Source organism: Thunnus maccoyii, chromosome 19 (assembly GCF_910596095.1).
Source record: "Thunnus maccoyii chromosome 19, fThuMac1.1, whole genome shotgun sequence".
NCBI lineage: Eukaryota > Metazoa > Chordata > Actinopteri > Scombriformes > Scombridae > Thunnus > Thunnus maccoyii.
Window position 1 is genome coordinate 2,138,659 of NC_056551.1, and position 24,824 is coordinate 2,163,482.

Genomic DNA, 24,824 nt, shown 5'->3' on the forward strand with positions numbered 1-24,824 from the left:
TGAGGTCGATGTCATTAGTTTCACGAGTAATTTCAGTGGTAAAGCTTAGTATTGGAGACATTGAGATTTTGAACTGATGATGGTACTAGGTGAAAAGTGAAGGGATCACCAAAGTTATTACATCATTAATCCTAAGGGGGGACATGTCTGTACCAAATTTAATGGCAATCCATCCAATAGTTTTCGTGATATTTCACTTAAAACCGCAAACCACAAATGCCAACCACATGGTGGCGCTAGAGGAAAAGTCAGAGGATCACCAAAGTCAATCGGATTCATCTTCTGGGTGCAATCAATGTCTCTTCATTGTAGTCCATTTGTTAGTTGTTGATAATTAGATATTTCAGTCTGGACCAATGCTAGCGTGGTAAAAAGCACCACTGTAGGAACCTAAATTCAGTTTCTGGTTTCAGTGCTGACTTAGCTGGTTACAATGTTACAATGTTACAATTTCACAGAGTTAATACAACACAAGCAAGGATCTAGTCAGGAGAGAACAACACGAGCAAGTGCCATAAAGTTAAGTTAGGTCCGATAGGATGTAGGTGCCAACATGCAGTGCATAGAAGCGGATAATAGTTAGTTTGTTTGTTTTTTTAAATTTATTTTATATGACCATCAGGTGCAGAGGTGTCCACGAAAGAGCTGGGTGTTTAGCTTCTTCTTAAAGATCGAGAGGGACTCTGCAGATCGAATGGAGTTTGATAACTCGTTCCAACTACAGAAGAGAAGAGTCTAGCTAGGGACTTAGTGCCCTGTTGTTAGTACCAGGCACCCTTCATTGGCAAAGCGTAGTGAGTGGGAGGGAGTGTAGACCTGAATGGGGGAGTTCAGGTAGGTGGGAGCTGTTTTGTAAGCAAGTGTCAAGGTTTTGAATTTGGTGCAGTCAGAAATTGGGAGCCAGTGGAGGGATATGAACAGCGGAGTGATATGTGCTGTTTTGGACTGATTGAAGACCAGACATGCCACCACACTCTGGATCATATGTAGAGGTTTGAACATGGGGAGACCTGCCAGTAAGGAGTTGCAAATAAATACAACCAAGCAATTGAGGCCACGTGAACCTTAAAGGTTAGTTGGTCATCAATCATGACACCCAAGTTTCGGGCAGACTTTGTGGGCATGAGTTGGGCTGATTCGAGCTGGATATTGATCTGTTGTTGTATAGAAGGACTGGCTGGGATGACAAGAACCTCAGTCTTAGTGAAGGTAAGCTGAAGGTGGCGTTCCTTCATCCATGCCACGATATCGGCAAGGCATGACGAGTTCCATGCCGAGACTGTGAGGTCTTCCGGCAGGAACAGTAGTATCGTCAGCATAGCAATGGTATGAGAATACATGGGAGTGGCTCATTGCACCAAGTGAGGTGGCGTATATTGAGAAGAGAAGGGGACCGAGCACTAACTCTTGAGGAACCCCTGTGAGTAATTTCCCCCTCAAACACAACTGGCAGAGTTGTCAAGCACAGGCAACAAAGCCAGTGGCTCCAATGGATGAAACAGTTAACATTATATGACATGAGGGACGAACACACACAATTTACAGTGTTCTTCAAAGGGAAAGATGGAAAAGTTGGCAGCTTTTTAAATGTGTAGTCTTAAAGGCTTCAGTATGCTTCAAACAAAGTGTCTAACAGCACCTGAAATCCCATTTCCGACAGCAGCATCAGGAATTTTTGTAACTTTCCTGAACAGAAAGTCTGACTAATCTGGCAGTCATGGGCACTTTACATAGCTGCTGACCAGGTGTGAAGAGGTGAGAGAGTATGTGGTGAATCATCCCCATTTGTATGATTCATCGCATTGAGACTATGGGTGAGTTTTATGGACATAAAACTTATCGGTCCTGATGAATTTTGTACAGTTAACACAAATCAAAAAGAATGTCAGCAGTTATTTTTGCATGTATAACAGTTGAAACTAACAGATTTAAACTTTAAAAATAATTTCAGAAATGAAAAAATACAAAATGCAAAATACTAAACTACACTACGGTGGTGTTTAATGGCAGATGGTTATTGTATGGATCATTGTGATGCTGAGTAAAATCATCAATTACTATTACACGGGTGAAACATTGTGATTACTGGATAATCAGTGTGTCCAGAGAAGTGAATTCAACTTCAAAAGGGTCATCATCTCTTTTGAAGAGATGGTGACTCCAGAGGTGCACCCAGTGAGCCTGGCCATGAAAATACTGTATATTTAGATCACTCTTTTCCCAAGACTCCTGGGATTTCTTGCTGAATATGGAGCTTATAATCCGAGTGGTTACAAGTAGTTACAGAGTATTATATAACCACCTTTATGGTCACCTGAGGTTATTACTCCGCAGAGTTAGATTGATAATCACATTAGACTGCCATTTTGTTTTCACTTCATTATGTATTATTATTAATATTATTTATATTATTTTTATTTGGCTATTATTATTGTATTGTTATTACCATTTATTTCACTGAAAAACTGAAATGTGAATGGTGATTCAAAGGCCCAAAACAAGACTAGTGTGGAGTGGAAGAGAGGGTATATCTGTGTAATGCATCAGTTTCAGCATGTTATTTCTGTGGTTTGAGGAACAGGAGAGTTGTTCTTTAGTTGTTATGTTAGGGTTAAACGCTGCTCTGCAATCTGATTTGGGGTTGTCTGATGATAGTGTTTGTGTATATAGATTTTGCGGATTTGTTCACACAACTGAACAATGGGCTGCCATTTTAGCATGAAAAAAAAAGTTGATCCAGTTATAGTGCCATGATGATGGTGTTTCAGGTTCAGAGTGTATTTACAACAGTTGCGTGGTAGAGTTAATGAGGTTCACTGAAGGCATGTTTGTTTCAGTACATAGTAGCCTTCAGTATGTGAACACAGACACACAAGCAGACACATACCATCAATCCACAGGCATTTTTCCCAAGAAAATGGGAGCAGATTTTGACAAGAATTTCTGGGAAATATGGGGATCTCAATTCTCAGTATTCAACCCTAGATGCAGTGAGAGGGGAACTATGACAGCAGGCTTTTTGCCCCACCTTCAGGTGTGGTCATTCAGAACAGGTATAATCATTTTTGCACTTACACGGTCAGACAAAAACAACAAATTCTATTTGGCCATACTGAAGCCTTAATACATGCCTCAAGTTTGCTAATGAGCAAGGTGTTGCTTGATTTGTCTCAGGTTTTCCTACTGCAGGCATTTAAGAGTACTTGCACCCAGTCTGCTTGCACTGTCAACATTTGGTGGATGCTCCTTCCACAACCACAGCAGTTCACATTGCATTATAGGGCATCACTACAGACAGGAACTTTTCAACCCACAGAGGTCAGTGCAGCAGTACTGCTCTTCCTAGATCTAGAGTGGAGTTGCTCTTTAAATGTGGACAAACACTTGTAGCACTTGGGCAGTGGGTTTTTGCATCAAAGCCTGAGGGTGAAGCTTTGTCAGGGTTGAATTACCTGTCTCCAGATGTTTACTGTCCTTTCAAATTGAGAAAATCATTTGTGGACTGTTCCTGCAAACTTATATTTACAGTAAAATCTAGAATTTATGTGTAAATTCAAATACAAATGCATTGTTTTCAAAAGATAATTTGGTTGCAGCAGAAGATGACTTTGACAAGTGGCTGCCGTTATAGTTATATGGATTTTGAGTCATCTCAATGAAATACATCAGCCTTCAGTATATTTTCAAAATGACCAGAATGTGCTGTATGGGATATAAAGCTGAAAAATCAACCCACTCCTCTTCAGAAGTTTACCAGATGTACTGTATGTGTTTGAACTTATTTGGACCGTAAGGCAGAGCAGCCAAAGAAATCCATGCCGATGCTGCGGGGGTAGCCTTCTAGCATCTTCAGCGCCACAGGGTCAAACTTCCAATAGTGCGACCCACTCAGGAAATTGGCGTAGCCTGTCAGGATGGGAGAGAAGGCAACAGTCAGCTATGGGTTTGCAGGTTAAAACAATCTCCCGACTTTTATCAGTCACTAGCACAGAGGCACAGAAAACTAATATGAAATTATTATTATTATTATTAATATTATTAAATTATTATTTCCCGTCATCCCAGTCCTCACCATATCTGTCCCGAAAACCTGCATCAATTTGGAGGGGCACTCCTCCCCACTCATGCAAGCTGCGCGGGTGGACATCAGAGACTCGATTCTCGCGAGGATTGAAGGGCCAGTAAGAAGTGGACTTGAAGAGGTAGACTTTCTCGACTTTGTCTTCTTCCCACTTCACAGCTGCTTGGATGTCTGTTACGGGAAGACCCAGCTGCTGCACTGAATCTGGTCCTGTTATCTTCCTCTCTGCATCAAACACCCAGTAGTTTCCACCTGTCACGATATGAACATGGACTTAAAACCCAAAATTTGAACTTCATTTACCTGGATTTATTTCACCGTTAGTTTTCTTCAAGGCAGTGCCCTAATCCAGAACAAAACATTTACAGCTGGTCTGAAAGTTCTGTAGCAATGATAAGAATAAGAATAACAAAAAATATTTTCATGAATACTTTTTTTTGCACTTTTTTGTTATTGAGCCTATTTTGTCTCATTTTTGTTTTGTCGTCTTCTCTACAATGAATCTTTAGTCACTTCATCCATCTCAAACAGTAACTGAACACTAGACTGAAAAGCCACTTCAGGCTGACCACACTCAATATCACTGATGGATGTGGTTGTAAGTGCTCTGCTGCACCTGTAACCACACTCAACAGTGAAATCACAATGTACTGACGCACCCTTTCCATCACTGCTGCGAGCTGAGAAGTTAAATCACTGGAGGTCAGCAAGAACAAAAATATTTTCAGCTGCTAAGTTGCTTATTTGTCCAGTAGAAAGAGGTTTCAATGTAAACTGACAGCATATTCTGAATTTTTCAGAGTAACCAGGACATTGTTTCAGGAAAGACATTGCTGATGGATGTTTTATGTGTACATTAAGTGCCAGATCACACCAGAAAGTGGCAATGTCAAATTTATTTGTGCATCCTCAGGAGGTGGGTGATCCTACATTCTTAGTTGCATAGCAACTACTTGCGCTCTTGCCCACTAACCAGACAAAAAGGTAACATAGTTAAATCACCTAACACTCCTGTCTCACTGCAAACATCTCTTTTGTGGAGTTGACTTTGGCAGAGCAGGGTTATATAAAATTGGACACAGCTAATAAGATAGCTTCCTCCATACTGGTTAAGAATACAAAAGGTGCCACATCAAGAAATTTTCCACCGTAACAATAATAGTTATATACAGTATATACAGTACTGTGCAAAAGTTTTACGCACTAAAAGTTAAGTGAGGATGCTTTCAAAAATAATGGCATCAATTGTTGTTGTTATTTGTCAATTAACATGACGGGGAAATCCTTGTGTTTAAAGGGGATGAAATTAGCAAATATGACTAGCTACAACTGGTGCAGCCTCTAACACACCCACTTATAATGTCTTCTTTCTCATCCCACCCTGTATCCACTTGACTGTGGTCTGTGCTGTGCCGCTGGTTTTGCAAAGATTGGGCCCTTTAACTTATATTTTAACTTCTTTCAGCACTTCCAATTTATCTATTTTAAATACCATTTGACCTATTCAACTGTTTCAGTATTTCAATTATTTCATTAATTTCAACTGCAAGTTTTCGGCAGGGAGCAAACTTTTCTTGTTAGTCTCTATTATGACCAACCTCGGAAGAACCAGATGTTGCCAGACTTGTCTTCATACGCAGCATCAATGTTGTCAGGAATGCCCCTCCAGTGGCGTGAAGCCAAGGCTGGATAGCCAGGTTGTAGCTGCCCATCACGGATACGCCAAACATATCGAGACTTAAAGAAGAACAGCTCTCCCCTGATCATGGACACAGCATCAAAGGTTGTTCTGCAGGCATCCGGCTGGGGCACAACGACATACACAGCGGGGGAATTTTTGTGTGTGCACTAACATGTAAGTTGCAAAATACAAAACTGGTGAAATCTTGTAAAAACAGTACATGTAGGTTTGAGGTCCAATCCCAGTATTATTGTCTCACCACTCCAATGCCAATCTCATTGGTCTCTGTCATCTCAGGTGGTGCATGCCGAGGGGGGCCATACAGATACTGGATGCCCCTCTTGTCATCCTCGCTCAGTTTCAGTGGGTAGGAGGTGCTGTAGAAAGGGCACATCACAGCATCCGGCTCCAGAGAATGCTGCAGGCCCAGGACATGGCCAAACTCATGGGCTGCCACTTGTAGGAGATCTGTGCCTAAACGGGACAACAAAGGATAAAGAGACAGTGAGACTAAAATTAGCTGATGAATGTGTTACTCTTTCGGGGAAGTTGTCAATTTAAAGAATTTTAAAACCAGGTTCTTTCAACATAAAGCAAAACCACTGTTTACCTTAACATTTTTCACATGTACTTACCCACATCATTGCCCACAGTCCAATGCTCATCATAGTCAAAGTGGACTTCTCCCTGTCTGTGTGTTCGGGGGAAAAAGGCATGGGCGAGGATTCCTCCAGGACCATCAAATGGTAAGTCATCTCCATGCCAGTACCTACACAAGCACATCTATTATGTAATATCACCCCTTTGTAGATATTTCTCTATGCTTAGCATGTTGGAAATCCAGGTGGGAAGATAAAAAGCAAAAATTGTTTAAAATTGCATCATTTAGGGTGTCTGATTTATCCAAAAGTACCTTCTTCCTTTTTATGAGGCACAGTTGAGTAAACGTGTGCTCTGTGAAAGCTGAAATGCTAACCTGAACATTACTGCAGTCAGGAGAGAAAAACTTTCCTTTGGTAGTTGCCGAAATTTACATGAACAAGAACAAACCTGCTAGCATTTACGTCAGCTCCTGTCTGTGAGCACTCACGGGATTACTAAATTGACGCACTGCATTTTTTTATCCTCAAAAGTTTATTTTTAGGAGGCATTCATTTGGATTTCTCACTGTGGTGACTATGGTGATTATTTTTATAGCTTGTGTTCTTTTCAAATGAAGTTCTGGGTTTTAAAAAAAATTCTTGTCATTTTGGTAACACTTTAGATCACGGCCTGCAACGTACAGTGTAATTATTCCCAATTTACAATTGTGTCCATTTTTGTGTCACAGTACAGTATGTACCAATACATACATGTAGGTACAAGGGAACAAGATGTGTAGTTAGGGAATAAGGAGGGGACAATCTGGTAACTTACAAAGAATTTATACGGAAGGTATTTTAAAAATAACAGGTACCTCCTCTAATATCACAGGTACAGCATGACCTACTGAGCAACACAGCTCAGCAAGCAAGTTCACAGCTGTTACATACTGTACAGTAACAGGACATCATAAAAATGCTTTTCTACTTACTGCATTCAGAACTACAGAACTCATTACCCCATCTTCCCCTAAACTTCCAGCTTTATTGCTCAGTAACGGTCATACTGTAACCTGTAATAATAGAATAAATGCCTGTGGTTAAGATTCTTATAGTGTAAGTTCTCCTCAAGTTCCTCCCATATGTCAGATTGTTGCTCAGTAGGTCATACATACTGTATACCAGTAATATTAGAAAAGGTAACCATTACTTTAAAAAGTACCTGCAGTATAAATTCTTTTTTATGGCCAGATTGTCCCCTCCTTATTCCCTAACTTCACATCTTGTTCTCTTGTACATACATGTATGTATTGCTACATACTGTTAAACTAAGAATTACATTGTAAATTGGGAATAATTACGCTGTAAATTGTAGGCTGTAATCTATAGCGTTACTGTAAATTTTTGTATTTTCAGTATGTACTTAAAGAACATTTTAACAATAAAATATATTTGAATCTTTTTGTAGTATACCTCAGTTAAAAGTACTGATGCACTTCCCCTATATGTGGACCAAACATGGTGTCATGTACAGTATATACAGCAGTAAACACAACCCCATAACTTGCGAGAGTTCAGGAATTTGTTTGGTCTAAAACCACATGTCCATACACTAAACTCATTCTCGGCCACATACAGTATGTGCAAATACCTTTTTGACTGCTGTGTTAATAGTTGTGTGTAAGAAATGTTTGTTGTCTTTTATTTTTATTTCATACTTTCATACTCCTGTTTCCATGTTCTTTGTTAAGTGTTGCCTGACAACTTGAGTGAAGGCTAAAAGCTGAACTGCATCAGTTTCATTATAAAGTTGCTTTCAATAATACAAGAATGGAATGCTTGGTTTTGCAATCTGGGGTGGGCTGATGCCCCTCAGCAGCTCTGGCTGCAACATGTTCTGATCAATTTTTATGATCAAGACCCTGGGGATGAGGTGAAAATATTGTGAACTTAAGTTCATCAGCACCCACAGAGCTGTCAACCGTGCTCACTCACTCACTGAGTGGCTGCAATAACTTTAATTTAGCAGCTAATTATTCACAAATAGAGAGCAGCTTGATTTGTTTGAACTATTTTGTTATGTTTTCAGTTAAGGGAAGGAACCTTTAAGGGCCTTGCTTTCTCTTTAAAGTGAATATATAATTTAAGATTTAGCTTCCCTCCAAACGCAGTAATCTTCAAATAGTCCCTAACAGCAGAGATGAAAGCGAGTTATGAAAGTAACTTGTACAGGTCAAGTCTCAAACTAAAAAAGGGGCTTGGCAGAGTGGTTATGAGACTGTAATGTGGGTGTAAAGTTGTTATGACATGGAAGTATTGTACACCAAATTCCAAAATGACTCATCTGAGTTTTAAAAAATGTAGCTGGAGGCACGCTATTATAAATCTTGCCAAACAAGTCCTGTGTTGCATTCATTCATGTTTGTGATATTCTATCGGGCCTGGCTAGGACACATCTGGTTTGGTTTTTCTTTAACAAGAGATCCAAGAGATGCATGTCAAGGTCAAATAACTGAGATTATCTGGAGCAGCTCTGCTCTCTGAAATCTATCATTAAGCAAAATTGTGCCTATTAACAACAAAACTGTGTTCTGGTGCTTGCTGTGGAGCCTTTTTTACCTGTTGAAGTCAATAATGATGTCAGCTTTGTCATTGGTGACCTCTGTGAACCTCAGAGGAGTCACGGCGCTCCACACACCAAATGCCTCCTGTAAGATCCGGCGCACTTTGTCCTCACTCATCTGCCAAGGGAAACGCACAATCCTATTGGATACACACAAAGACAAACACACACACACAGCACTTGTGAAAAAACATATTTGTGTCCTGTAACCATGTTAAATTCCTGCATAGGCTGACTTTCTGTGACTTTCCATATGTACTTTCAACTTTCCAATAAAGATTTAGGGCTCTCTTTTCATGGAGGCACAATGACTAGTGCAAGCAGCACTCTGGTATTTTCCTGACCTTGAAACTTGCTTTGCCCATCTGCGTAGTATTTTGGTGAGCAACGCAGAGCCATGGTGCAGAGGAGGCTCATTTAGCAGCATAAAGCCAGTTATTGCATTTTGGTTGAAATTTGGTTGAAAAACAAATGTCTCAGGACCACATCTGTTTCTGGAGCAGCATCAATCTACTGCTGTTGCTGCTGTGATTTTATCAACAAGAGCAAACTAAATATTTATTGTACCAGTACCATTACACATGGTCGTTCACTGTGTTTACCTTCATTAAATCACTTGATGCTACCAGGCTGCTACAGAATAACCTCACACACCTCTTCATACATCAAACTGGTTGTGTTATAACTCGATATCCTGCCTGTTTATGAGTTTATGATGGAGATATCAGGTTAGCAGGGCTCATCAGCCTCTTTTTCAACTTTCTTTTCAACAAAAGTTGTGCTTCTTGTTTTATTCTTGAGATGCATTGTGATGCAAACGCTGTTGTGTAACATTAATTACTAAACTTCGTGACTATTTACAAGGTGAACTACATTAGAGTTATGGCTCTATAGTTGCGTCAGTCCAATGCAATCACCAAATATAGCCTTTAAAAAAAAAAAGTTTGATTTCTATTGTTATTATAGCAACTTATAATGAAAAAAAACTACTCTATCTGTCTTTAGGTGCAGATTTGTAGTGATGTGTGTTCATGTCGGCACTCTAAATCATCCAGACATTTCCTCAAGAGAAGCTTTCTGTTTGTTGAGCTGTCGTTATCATGTTTAAATGTGATTGGCTTAGCTGTTTCAGAGCAATGAGAGCAGTGACGTGACTGGCTGAGACAGTATTTAATCATCACCACACCTACTGATCTATATCCACCTTCACTCAGCCCTTTTGCACTTTGCATTGCTACACATACATGAAACAAAATAGCAGGTGCGCATGGAGACGCCCACACAGTCCTACCACAACATGCTTGTCGTTGGCACTTGCGCGGTTAAAATATGGCCATGTGTATCACAAGCTTGTCGTTGCGCTTGCGCATTTAAAACGTGGCCATATGTATCACTTCATGTCTACCTCCCACAGCAGCTGGGAAGTACTGTCTTCATGTCACGAGTGAATGACACAAAAGGTTGACTAAAAAAGTAGAATTACCAAAAAGCACTTTAATTTCATAATAATTACCAAAAACACTAAAATACCACAAAATGTATAGGAAACATAGTACATACAATTGTTGAACCTGCTGACACATAATTGCCATGGATAAAAGCGCTCATGTGAAAGCCTTGAAATTCCAAGTCTAGTGTGGATCGGTAGTATCTTTTACACTGCATGATTGTAGCCTGTAGCTCAAGTGTATACCATCAAAATTTAAAAAACACATTTCCTGGAGAAACGCATGTGATTGCTGAAAGCAGAAAGTTACAGCCTGCTTAAGAACAGTGTATTATAACAATGCATTTCACAGTTGGAATTATAAATTGTAGGAAGAAAAGAAGGAGTGTTACAAGGAGAAAAGAGAAAAGGTACAGTAACTACAGATTTACTCTGACCAATCCTAATTCTACTTTATTGTTAAACCCAAGCCAACTTGATTTGTGCTGACATAGTCACGGTACTTAGTGAGTATATTTTTTTACAAAATACTTGTCTATATTTTACTTTTAGGCTAACTTGGTGAAATATAATTATATCATGCAACTACCTGACACTGAAGTACTTTGCAAATCATTATATCTGGTATCGGTGACAGTCTTACTTCCATTAATACTCAAAATTTCCTGTAACACAGCTCCAGAACCATATTAATTGATTACATTAAAACAGGAAAAAAAATTGTTGTATGTTCAAACAAGTAAGTAAGACAGCACTGAACCATGCATGACACATGCATATACACGTTTATTGAAATTTATTGAAATTTATTGTAAATTTTTTGGTACAAGATATAAAACCTCCGCACCAGACTCTCCAACTACAATAAATAAATCATACAACAAAACAATACCACAAACAAACAATAATTTCACAAATAATCAAAAATCAGCATTATAATTATACAAAATATCCTTTGTTGACCAGAATGTATCCAATCTAATTTTAAAAGAGTTAACTGAAGGAGACTACATCCCTCAGTTACACTACATCCTCTGGAAGTTTGTTCCATGTTTTTAAAGCACAAAGTGTGAAGAAGTTTTTTTTTCTTTTCAGAGGAACACTTTAGTGGGAATAATTTTAATAATTTTAATGAGTTCCCTCTTAAATCATACCTATTATTCCAAAAGTGGATGACAGGCTCAGCTGTGATATCATATGTTCTGTGAACAAGTTTATCGACGTAATCATGTCTCAATCATATCTCCTCTATGTTTTTTTTCTATACATTTTAATTTATAAGGACACCAGACTGAACTTGCAAATTCAAGATGAGATCTCACAAAGGGTTAATATAATGGTGAAACTATTTCCTTGCATAGATTTTGAAAAGTTCTTCTGATTATTGCCACTAGAGAGTTTGCCTTTTTGTGTTTTTCTAAAATATGCATGTGGAACTCAAGTGAACTATCAGCCACTACACCTATATCATTTTTTTCTTCCACTCGCTGAACTATCCAACTGTACCATTAACTATGTTATCATTTGAATTCCCAGTGTGTAAATGTTTACATTTTTCTGGATCTTCTTGCAGATGGGCTGTGTCGGTGTCCTTTGTAATTATTCTAAATATTTTTGTGTCGTCACCGGTCACCGGTTTCCAGCCTGAAGTGGCACCATTTACACATCTGCTGCTTCCTATTATGTATGCAGTCTGTAACTCTGTTGTCTATGCAATAGGATTACAATGAGGAACTGTATCAAAAGCTTTTTTGAAGTCCATATATGTGCAATCAACTGAGTGTCCTCTATCCAAAGCTGCTGACCACTTATCAAGAACCGTGAGAAGTTGAGGTGTAGTCAGTCTTCCAGATATAAATCCATACTGCTTATTGCTAAAAAGTCTGTTTTCAGATGGTCAACATTGTACAGTATGTCTTGATTAGATTTTCCATTGTCTCATATACTACAAATGTCAGACTAACTGGCCTGTAGCTTCCCGCTAATGATTTGTTTCCTTTTTTTGAAAATTGCACCGATTTGTGCTTCTTTCCGTTCACAGGGTAAAATTGATTCTTTAAACGATTGATTATATAATACTAATAGATATTCAGCAATCACACCATTCCTTTAAAATCCTAGGATGTATCGCATCTGAACATGGTGATTTATAGATGTTAATATTCTGTAGAAGCAGTTTTGTATCAGTAGTTCTTATAAAACGTTCTATTTGCTGAACTTCCAATCTTGGCAATTCAGGTATGTGCCCTTCAGGTTTGTTCACAAATACACTGCTTAAGTATTCTGACAATATTTCTGCCTTTTCTGTTTTTGGGGAGTTATTATTACTGTGATATAATTCTCCTGCTGATGTTTTAATTTTTGTCCTGTACAAATGCAGCTGCTCTGTTGTTTTTACATCCTGAATCTGTTAAATCCATTTGTTAATATAGTTGTTTTAACCTAAATTCAAACCAGGGACAGGAGCTGCAAATCTCTTTCATCTGATGCATTGCCTCTCCATATCTCCAATGTATTTGCATTACTGGTATTGTCCCTCTTAAATAAAATAACAAATATATAACCCCATCCCATGCTTCCCAATGTGTTTGATTATGAAATGACTGCACAAGGTCAATTCAGTTAAGTTTATGAACCCTGATACTTTGTCAAGGTCTTAAAACTCTCATCTGTCAAGCAATGCAGCACAGCAGTTCTCAACATAGATTTAATGAAGCCATTTCTCAGTTTACATTTTCACACTTCTTCCCATGCATGGTTTTACTTTTATCCCAAATCAGTTTGATCCAAGTGTTTAAAATGTAAACTGATTTCAAAAAGCAATACGTAACAAAGTAAGCCTATATGCATACATGGTGGTCATAACCCTCAGTGTTCAGTGATCTTGTGATATTGTGTTAACAGACAGTGATTAGAGAATGGGTTCCTTCTTATTGTTCAGCTGTGTGGACGAGCTCAGACACATCAGACAGGATGTAATCTGAACTTCTTTACCTCTGGCAAGTATCACTGACAGTGTTAAGAGACCCTTCTCACTTCAAACAGATGATGAGCTTACTGCTGTGTAAGGAAACTCGTGTCAAAAATGAAAATTAGAAGTCAGCAGAGTTTGAACATACTGCCTTGCTGTGATGTACACAGTTAAACCCCCCACCCCACCCCCACCCTGAAACTAATGACATTCCCATCAGCCTCAACTGTAATGTAATGTAATGAGTAAAAAATCAGCAGTTACCAAACAGTTTCCAAAGGTTGTTTCAAATGAGGGAAAGTAAATATGATTTCAGAGGAATATGTATGTTCAAACAAAGGGAGTTAATCTATGAAACAACTGTAGTGAAGAAATGAAAACATGTACAACATTAAGTAAGTTTAAACAAATCTTATATAATAATATAATAACATATTGAACAGATACAGAATGAATGAACATAGAGGTGGACTGGAATAATATCATTTGGCACAGAGTCTCTTTTTGACTTGTGTTGTTTTTGTTTGTTGTTATTGTTTCTATTCTTTTAGTTTATTTTTTACATTTCTTTTAGTTTTAAGTTTGCTGTTATTTTTGTTTTGTTTTGTTTCGTTTCCTATATATTTTATTTTGTTATTTTAACATGTTCGAAATTAAAAAAAAAAAAAAAGTGTTCTGTGCTAATTGATAAATGTAAGCGAGCTATGATGCTAAACTAACCTGATGAGCACGGTAAACATTACTTCTGAAACATCAGTGTATCACTGTCACCATGTTAGTAGCCTATGCGGATGTTAGCATTTAGCTTAGCACTGCCGTGCCTAACTATAACCTCAAAGAAACCCCATGGGCCATAGACTTTTGGTCTTGTTTTTAGCTAGCTGCATGAAAAATATCCGGGTATGACACCACTTAGCCACAAAAACTGTAGGCCAAAACTAAAAATAGTTTTTGGCCACATGGGGGCAGCATAACAAGGCATATTATTACCCTGTGAAGTTGATGTGTGTTAGCGAACAGTTGCCTACATCCAGCAGACACAGAACAACATTATCATTCTTTTAGAGTCGTGTTTCTAGCCACCTGGTGATTATTAGTCTAATATTCTCTCTCCCTTTAAGCATTTTTTTTAGTCTCTATCAACCCCTGAGAGAAACATCTCAGGGGGTTAGTGCTAAATGCTTCACTATATTCACCACTTAACTGCTAACTTTGGCTGCTCTTCAGTGCATTTCTTCTGAAAAATTGTATGCTGCTGCTGGAAACACGGTTGATGAGAATAGACTGAACCAAAACAAGCCACTAAAAGTTCCATAGGGCTGAAAGGACAACAGTTATCAGTACACACAGTGAAATGTACCAGAAACTGGATGAGCATTCCCACGGATCCCAGTATTCATGTTATATGATGTTTTGATTTTGCATGTAGAATAGAAGTTTTATTTTTAAATCAATGTTTCTTCTTACTGGCAAAAACACCAGTGTCTCAAGTTTTTCTTGAATGTTTACTGCCAACTGCTCACACATAGATACTTTACAGGCTCAGTTACACTGTTGAAGCCCACGGAGCGCAATCTGTTTGTCATCCTATTCAAATGTTTTCTTGAGTTTACACACTGCACAATAAAAAGAGTCTGTGTAGACTGTTAACACAAGAACATATGCACACACACAAAGTATTTCAGAATGAGGCTGACTTGATTCAGAACTCTACTTTTGTCACACTTACCACCCTGATAAACTCATAAATAACAGAGTATCTACTACAATCATTATTGGGTAATCTAACTTTTAATTACAGGATGATTCCAGAATTTACGAGGCAGCTGGCAGCCCTACTTCACTGCTTTCACAAACTGAATCTTCAAACAATCTACACCACAATGCTTCGTGCAAAGTTAAAATGTAAACACATTTTCATGTAACTAACAATTAGCTCCTTACTAAACTTGAGCCTTCAGTTTTGTTTTGCTCCAACATACTGAAATGGATTTGTTTCTCTGGAGGTCATGACACCCTTGAGCCAAACTGCAAAGAGAAGCTGTCTATTAACTGTGATTTAAGACAGGCAGACTTTGAGAGACTCTTTATTTATCTTGTAATATATTCAGCTAATCACCAGGGGAAAAAAACACATGAAACATTTCTTAGACATTGTTGAAAAAGTTCACATTAGCTGTAAAACTGAGTCTTTCCAATGTATTTACAGACAGAATGTTTGTGTTTCTTACTTGTAAGTGAGGTCAGTATTCTCCCAGCGCCCTCCAAAGAGTGCAAATCGCTTCATGCGCTGCTGTCTGCTCAGTCCTCCCGTCTCCTTCAGGTTGTAGTATGACAGGCTGACCTGTGTTAAGGTGGGATAGTCTGGGACTCCACAGCGAGGACGCTTCCAGAACTCTGTGTCATTTTTTGGGGGCAGTGCAGACTTCAAATGGTAATCTTCATTGAGCGTGTCTTGTTCATGTCGTCCCTTCTTCAGATCAACATGACTGTTGCTGTGAGGCCATCCCTGCAAACACAGGCACAGTCATTGAGGACAGATACAGACAACAACCATCTGTATTATTTTAATTACTGATTTATTAGCCGTGTGCTTTAAATGTGAATTTAACAAATCACTTCATGTATTGTTTTTATTGAAATTACTATTTCTGTTTACTTTAACAATGATTACCTGCTTAACAAGTCCAGAGTAATAAGCTGGACACACCACACCTTCCATACAGAACAATTAAGAGAGACTGGGAAATAGCAAATGTGGACAGACACTGAAAAGCAAGTTCCAGTCCTGCAGAGATATAGCTTCAGCATTAGACCCAACCTAGAACTGCACTAGGTAGGCACTAACAATTAATTTAATTATAAATGATCAATTTCTTTTTTGGATTAACTGATTCATCATTTTGTCAATAAAAATAGTGAAGAGTGCCAGAATTTTCCATAGTTCAGATTTAAATAACATGTTTGTCAGACCAACAATCCAAAACCCAATAATATGTCAGATGATATAAAACAAAGAAAAACAGCAAATCCTCTCAAGCTGGAACCAGAGAATGTTTCTGTATGATGAATGAATTAAGTGATTCGTTGATCAAAATTGTCGGCAACTAATTGTCTGCAGATTGAGTAAGACTTTTATTGTCTCACAGAGCCAGACTTTTGCTTAAATTATCTGTTCCACACTGCTCCCGAAGTGCTAAAGAGCCACATACTTTCAGTGGAAAAGATCTTCCAATTTACAGTCAAAAGGCTCAACCAGTGAAGGAGTGTTACAAGTACAGTGGCACCATTACAATGACTAGACAGTCTCATAACAAAATGATGGTGACTGTCCCAGTAACAACACTCTACAATGTCTCGTAGTGCGAGCTTCCCTCCGTGCAGGCAAGGACATCTTGTTTACCAAAAATGAACTGTATCAAACACAGTTTTAATACTTTTCTAGTAACCCTGTGATTGACCATCAGTCACACAGACTTTTTTCTTGTCCATGAAGGTCTTTGTTTTAGTTGTAAACCCATGGGGCCAAACTTAGGTGGGTCTCACAGGGAGCAGGCTAGACTATGACTTAGAATAGTTGCATAAATTATCTTAGAGCTATCATTCAGACCTTCACAAGTACATTTTATCATCTTTCACAATTTAAACACCTAACCCCACTCCAATCTACTGGCTGCAGCAAGGGATAGTTGATTTTAAATACACAGCTGCTAAATTTGACTGATGGCATCCTTTAGGGCTGATGGGACTTACCAAATATTGATATAATTTGAGGATATTTGGCGGTAAACTCTAATGATCTTAGTTTATTGTGACATTTTTGGACTCGATTCAGGCACTTTCCTTTTCCTCTTGATCGTCTTCGTGCTGTCATAAGGCTGTGGAGTTGTTGTGCTGAGTTGTACTGATTCAGATTTGTTGACTGATGTGTCAGTTGGACCAGAAGTCACTGATGTAGGTATACTATATGTAACAAATATATATGAATTCTCTTTTCGTTCTAATATTGCCTCTAAAAATATACTTAATGTTAACCTGTAGAGGTGAGGGGGACTGCAGAGTTGGTGATAATTCGTCACTATAAGCGACAACTTGACACATTATACATAGTCATTTGATCCATTGTTAATATAAAAATATTGATTAGAGCAGCTTTAAGAAACTTCAAGAGCTGTAGTCAGATGAGAGTCTAAGCTCATAAATCCATGTGATGACAGCAGCTTATGAATGTCATATGCTGCTATGCTGGGTGGCCAACCTTCCCCACACAATGAAGTCAGTTACTTGCTGATACAGTTTGATTTCTATTCTGCTGACATGACTGTTTCAAGCCAGCAGGGTCGGCTATTACACTAGCTTATAATTGTTGGTACAATTCAGGTTCAGAGTCGCTGAGTGGGACATTTTAAGACAAGAAGACAACAAGCTTGACCGCAAAAAATACTGTAGCTGAGAATGAGCAGGAGGGTGGAAATTATTAGGTGAGAACTGTAACGGGGATGGTGAATCATTGTCTTGTATCACTATTTGAGATGAATGTGATTCAAAACATGGAAAGTATTACTGTCATTCATTCTGGAAAACATGTTTGTGCTGTTTTCATCTGATATCAGACCACCTACAGTTTCACTGCTTTGAACTAATGTAATAAAATGCTTGTCAGAATGAACCTATGATATATGAATCTACACTAGAAAAGTTCCAACAACCACTAATCTGCCAGCTAAGACAAACACCTGTGCTCTTTGTTCTGCAAAACTAGGGATAAAACAAACAGGATTATTCTCTCTCCACAGACAAAGGGACCGTTTTAGCTTCGAGTTACGTTAACCTAGCAACCTAAACAAGTCCCCACCCCTCAGTGCAGAGTCTAATTAAACAGTATAATTTATTGATTAATTGTCCTTCATGACTTTAAAGCAAATAAGACCATGAATGAGAGGAATTTCCTGCTTAAACAAAGCTTCAAACGTGCTCTAATGTACAAGGATTATGGCTTAACACAGATGTTTGTTCAAACACTTGACAATCAAAAGCCACGCTGGTTCTGAGACAGCCTTGAAAAACAACAAAGTCTATCGAATTAAGTCAGGTGTGCCATCTGGGCCAAATCAATCCATTCATTATGCTGTCTAGAGAAGAGAAGTGTGCCTTAGTGCTTAAAGATGGGTAATTAATGGGCCACAAATCACAAGTGCCATTCCTACGACACCTAAATATGTCTAATTAGAGTCCATACTATATATACTTTCTCTACACCCATATATTTCTAATCAGGGTTAATGAGGCTGGAGCATCACCCAGCATATATTAGTTGAAAGGCAGGGAAAAAATAGCAAAAGAGCATTATAACGCATCTCTGATTAACCATGTCTAAACTTAATTTTGGCACCTGCATGGCTTTGAAATACTTAAAGTCCCCTTGACTAAAAAATGTGTTTTGCTTCCTTTTACTTCCGTTGAATGTTTGAGCCCCACTGTGCAGAATGATGTGCAGTTTGTTTTCACATTCATCAGCTAAAAGGAGAAAGTTTCTCTGTGCTCACCCTAAATCTCAGTGTAACACCTAAACGCACCAGCAGCATTATTGTGACATCAGAACTTATTTGGAGACTACATTTACATTTACATTTACATTTTTCGTTTGGCAGACGCTTTTATCCAAAGCGACGTACATCTGAGACTGATACAACACAAGCAGGGATCTAGTCAGGAGACAACAACACAAGTATGTGCCATAAAGCTTAAGCCTGAGTCTGATAGGACGTAGGTGCCAACAGGCAAGTACGTTGTCCAGTATGCAAATTGTGTGATGTGAAAACTTGAAGCCTCCATTGCACATAAACTGAGAATGGACTTTACAATGAAGTAGGACACATCTTTTGTCCAGCAGTTAAACTTTTGAAATGAACGTACATATTCATAGATAGAGATATGATGTCATCAGGGTCATCAGGGTTATCTTGGCCCTGATGATGTCATCAGGGTTATCTCATCCGAGTGAGTTTGAGACGTTTTTAATAGAAAGCTCAATATATTGTATTATTTTACAATATTTTAAAAGTGGTTTACTCCAAAAAGTTAAGTTTGAAGTTTTCCTCACTTTGTGACATCACATATACTGTATATGTTTTGTATCTGCTTGTTCTAACCCTTAACTGAAGCTATATGATGCTTACACTGACGGAAATGTCAGATATTTCAGTTGCTGCATCAGTTCATCAAAGGAAAAATTTCTAGTTCTCTTCTGAATAATTCTAATACATTTGTATATATAAGAAAATGTTGAGATTAGTGTTGAAACTAATGATTATTGTCATTATTATTAATCTGTCACTTATTTTATTGATTGCACATTGTGTCTATAAAATGTGAAAAATACCAGGGATGCACGTATGTATGATCAAGAAAGACAATATATGAAGTAAGAATTTAGGAAGCCTTAAAACTTTAATGAATTTGCCAAGTGGGTGGAGCAGGATTAATGTGTAGGATTTAATCTCTGGTCCACACTCCGGAGCAGAAGGTGGCGGTAATGCACCTAATACGCTGGTTGCCAACTGCCGTTATAAACCAAAAAGATTTTTTTTTTCCAAACAGAGTGGTACATCCTGTCAGCCAAGATGTTTCCTATCTGTGCAGCCGAACTTAGCAGCACCTCAACGGGTTGCTTCTGCCTGACGGTCCCGGTGCTTCTTCCGCAGTCTCCACCTCACTCAAGCTGCCTGTCAGACCCACTGCTTCTTCCATTTTTAACTTGAATAACAAACCAGGGCTCGGTGCTCCGGTTGGATCCACATTGAGAGCCGGGGCTAACGTTAGCTGAGAGGCTAGCGGAGCGTTAGCCGCAGCATGACCGGAGGAAAGCACAGCCAGCTAGCCTCTGCTAGCCTCCCAGCTAACGTTAGCCCCGGTTCTAATTGTGGATCCAACCAGAGCACTGAGCCCCGGTTTGTTATTAAAGTTAAAGTGGGAAGAAGCAGCGGGTCTGACGGGCAGCTTGAGTGAAGTGGAGCCTGCGGAGGAAGGACCGGGACCGTCAGGGTGAAACAGTCTGTGGAGGGAAGCACAGTCAGGCGGCGGAGGAGTTGGCAACAAATCAGCCTGTCATAATCAGCAGAAATGGCCTGCGTGAAAATACCATTACCCAACTTCTTAGAGCCCAAAGTGACATTTTCAGATTGCTTGATTTGTCTGACCAACGGTCCAAAACCCAAGGATTTTCAGTTTATCATTTATGACAAAAAAAGCAGTAAATCTTACCTCTGAGAAGTGAATGATTGCTTGAAAGATGACTGAAACAACTTAACTGATTATTAAAATAGTTGCCTATTCATTTTATGATGTCTAACTAATTGTTAACTTGTGTTATTATTATTATTATTATTAATGATTAACTAATTGACTAATCGTGTCAGCTCTAGTTGAGATCTTCACTGTAAAATAAACTTATGCTAGTTTGAACACAGCTCTCATGCAAAACATGAGCACATAATAATAGACCAACTGATTTGTCTGGCAGGGTTGAAGAGGTTTTAACCACTTCAACAAAGATGAAGCCACAGGCCACAAGTGTATGGGCAAGTTTTCATTTAAAAAGCATAAGCACAAAATCACATGACCCTAAAACAAAGTTTTTTCTATGTCGGGGGAATCCAGGAGATGGAGCTAACATGTCACTACAGGACACTGTGGCTGTGGTTGTGGACGTGCCCGAGCTTCAACCCAAATTAAGTGCTGAGCCCGTCTACAGAGTAGGGCATTGTTGTTTTATTTAATAGGTGTCATCTGTTACATTGGGGAGTCTTTGTTGATGTCACTCAAACATGTAAATACAAAGTGTGCATGCAGGTATGAGCATGCACAAGACTGCAAAAATGTGCACCACTAACAAACACACACTGGCACAGAAATCTATTTTACAAACCTCCACAAAGTTGCATGACACACACTGACCAGATGTCTGGAAATTCCCACTTCAGTCATGACATCAGTGTGTCTGCACCATAACATGGGGGTGTGTTATGAGAGATTTCAAGGATGCTGATCTGACATTATTGTGAATGACTAACTTCAAAACTTGCAGCAACAATACATGTGCAGAATCTGATCTGGCTCCCTAAACCACCACACTACAATTGTGATAAGATGTACTCCCACGGACATTCTCGGGCAGATAAAATGTAGTCCAAACTTTAGATAAATAATGTACATGAATTCTCTCAAAGGTAAATATTTAATCGCAGAAGCTCCCAGATATCAGCAAGTATTCTGTGTTTTGTGCACACATACAAGTACCAAGGGGGTGGAATGTTTGCAGGATGAAGAGTGGATAAGAGACTGATCCTCCACTGTAAACATCCCTTACTAAACCTCTTGAACCTCTCATTAAACATTTTTGACTTTACGTTCATAGATTTCCACATAAAATGCACTTATAGAGCAACTTCTGAATATGCCAATAAACAAATTATTAGCAAACTAGAAAAGCAAACATAAATTATTTACTTGTAGTCACAAAGGGTCTTATGGGGTGGCTTCATGCATGCTGTCAGGGCTTGACTGAATGTTGGGGAAGATTAATCTGTCAGCAGCAAGTCTGGTTTGACTATGAAGATTAAGTGCTTAAATATCTTGGATCATATAATGAATACCGATGTTTGGTTGTGTTTGCAGCGTCGTCCTGTTTGGTGTGGCTTGTTGTTTTCTTGCTGAAACTCAGTATAATATGCATACAGAAGTCTCAGTGGCAGGTTGCTCAGTTTCTGAGTGTCTGTTTGCCTGATGTGCCTCTTTCTGAGTGGCTGTATCTGCTGTTTTCTGCTTTTCTGCTCGAGTCAGCAAATGAGCAGATTTTTTAGCTTCCACAGACTGCCAGATGACTTGCCTGTGCCTGCATAATGTGAATCTTTCAGTCATGCTGTAGACAGCCACACCGGAAACCTGGCCTGGCATCCATCAAGTTGCAAAAAGTTTGACACAAATGACTGTTCTGTTTGGATATATAGTGCAATGACACAATATGCACAATGCTTTGTTTGTTGTTGTTTTTTCCTGAAAGAAAAGGAATGGTTGATTCTAATCTATAAAGACATCCGATCTAGTACAAACACTGCTATTGCATCACAACCACAGCACCATTGAGTTCCTCGAGGTCAATAATCCTTTAAGGCACCAGCTTTCAATGAGAAACTTCACATCTTTAATAGCATATCAGCCAGATAAATCAAGCTTATTATGAAGTGGAAAAGCATTTGCAGTGCATGGCAGGCCTCCGTTTGAACTAAAAGTTGACATATAGCCTTGCATGAAAACTGACGTTTGAAATTCTGCCTTTTATTACAACTGAGCACATAAAAAGCAGAGCACAATTTCACCATTTTTTAGCAGTTTTATGAGAAACATGTCATGAAAGTGCTGACTAGGACTATTACACCCATGTGTAAAGTCCTTACATTGGTTGCCTGTGAGTTTCTGTATTGATTTTAAAATTCTTTTACTTGTTTTTAAAGCACTTCATGGTCATGCACCAGCCTACCTGTCTGACATGCTTTCAGTGTATGAACCAGGACAGTCCATCAGGTCCTCTGGCGCGAGGCTTTCAGTTGTTCCAAAGCGCAGGAAAGACTTTTGGTGAAGCACCGAGCTGTTGGAGCAGTCTGACGAGGATCTGAGAGCAGCTGGAAGTGTTGATATAAGCCTGGCTTTTTAATTAGAATTATTATGGCCATTATTTATTTAAGTACATATTTCTTATATTCATGTTTTAAAATGTTCTATTCCCTCTCACCGATTGTATTTGTCCTTGTCTATTTTAAATTATTTTTATTTTATTTTTTTATCTGTTTTATTGGTTTTATTACTTTTATTTCATCATCTCTTTCTCTTGTGCATTAGTCTCAATTTGTTTTACTGTTTACATTTGTTCTGTCTTATTACCAGCTTGTCAGTCATTAGTAAAGAACTTTGAAATGCACTAATTTGCACGAAAGATGCTATACAAATAAAGTTTGAGTGATTGACTAAGTCAACAAATTCAGTATAATGTAATTCCTCTGTATACCATGACCTGTGCCTTTAACTCCATTTCTCTATTTCTGTTATACACACTCACCGCATCCTGCACGAGGCTGTGTGATCTCTGGCAGCTAAAGTAACGTTTCACTCACCTGTAGTTGCTTGTACCTGCTGACGGCCGTCCGCTCCAGCACTGGCAGAGAGTGAACGCAGAGCAAGAGGTGCAAAGGCAAGATGCTGCTGCAAAACACGACAGCCTGCATCATGTCCGCACAGACACAAGCTGAAACAATGACACGGTGTGCAGAGCAGAGAGCACGAGCTTTAATGAACGCTGCCGCCGCCGAGCTGTGGAAGACGATGTGTTGTGGAAATCAATGACTGCAGGGGGATTTCTTTGTCCTCTTCAAATGACACTTTTTACAAGCTCCCAAGTGCTCAACTACACTGCACACGTCAGTTAACCCCTTTTACTCCAACTGTACAACGACTAATGGAAATGTGCAAAAACGCTTCATAAATTTGACTCTTGCCGGTGTTTTTAACTGACAGAAAATACTTAGTTTTCAGCGTGTAGTTTTGTATGTCAAACTTTTTTTTTCAATCATTTCCCAAAGGTAACTGCTGTGTAACTGTTAATTCAGGGTTATGTAATTTGGTAGTCTACAGGAAATGAGCTCATTGTGAAGATTTTCAGAACTTAATTTGCTCATTTGTAGTTTGACACACAAAACTACACACTAAAAACTAAGTATTTCCTGTCAGTTAAAGAATTGTGAAGTGTGTAATTTAAAAGAATTTTTGTTTGTTTTTTCCTACAAATTGTCATAGTCCAAACATATGGGTAATTGTGTGGTTTCCATTGTTAATACTTGCATTAAAGGGTCATCCAACCAACTTGGGAAAAGGCTTAAATTTTTTTTTTTTTTTTATCATGCAGCCATAAAGAGAGTTCTTAAGAATTCTTGAAATACCCTCTGAACAGCAGTAAGCGTTGTTAAACATCAACATCACTGAATATTTATCTTTTAGAGACATGGATGCTTAGCTCTGCAGCTCAGATGCAAGCTAATACACGAGAGATACAAACTGGGGCTAGACCCATACTAGGGATTTAGCATTGCAAAGGGCAATGCTAAATCACTTGATTGCCCCTTTAAGGAATATTTGATTGTTTTTCACCATTCAGAAACTGCATTGTTTGAATTTTTTGGACAAGAGGGAGCAGAAGAACTTTGCAGCTAATTGACAGACACGCCTCTGACGTTTTACCACCTTATTAAGTTGTTATGGCTAACATGTTAGCAAATAATTTCCTATTTCCATGGACATAGTAGGACACTCAGACCATGTCCTCTGTATTTTTTCTGGGAATTTGAGGAGTTTTGCAGGCAGGGGAAATTACATTTTTTTTTCTCAAATT

The 24,824-nt window shown here is 38.7% G+C and overlaps 1 protein-coding gene across 1 annotated transcript; it reads right to left on the reverse strand.

Annotated features, from left to right (window-relative positions):
• Window positions 1-210: 210 nt before the first annotated feature.
• On the reverse strand, window positions 211-24,280 carry LOC121885692 (stromelysin-3-like). The gene is made up of 8 exons (XM_042395379.1): window positions 23,554-24,280; window positions 15,616-15,893; window positions 8,963-9,106; window positions 6,398-6,531; window positions 6,022-6,236; window positions 5,680-5,884; window positions 4,073-4,333; window positions 211-3,906 (listed from the first exon to the last, which is right to left on the reverse strand). The coding sequence occupies exons 1-8, from the start codon at window positions 23,665-23,667 to the stop codon at window positions 3,779-3,781; spliced, it is 1,479 nt and encodes a 492-aa protein (XP_042251313.1). The 5' UTR covers window positions 23,668-24,280; the 3' UTR covers window positions 211-3,778.
• Between the last annotated feature and the right edge of the window lie 544 nt (window positions 24,281-24,824).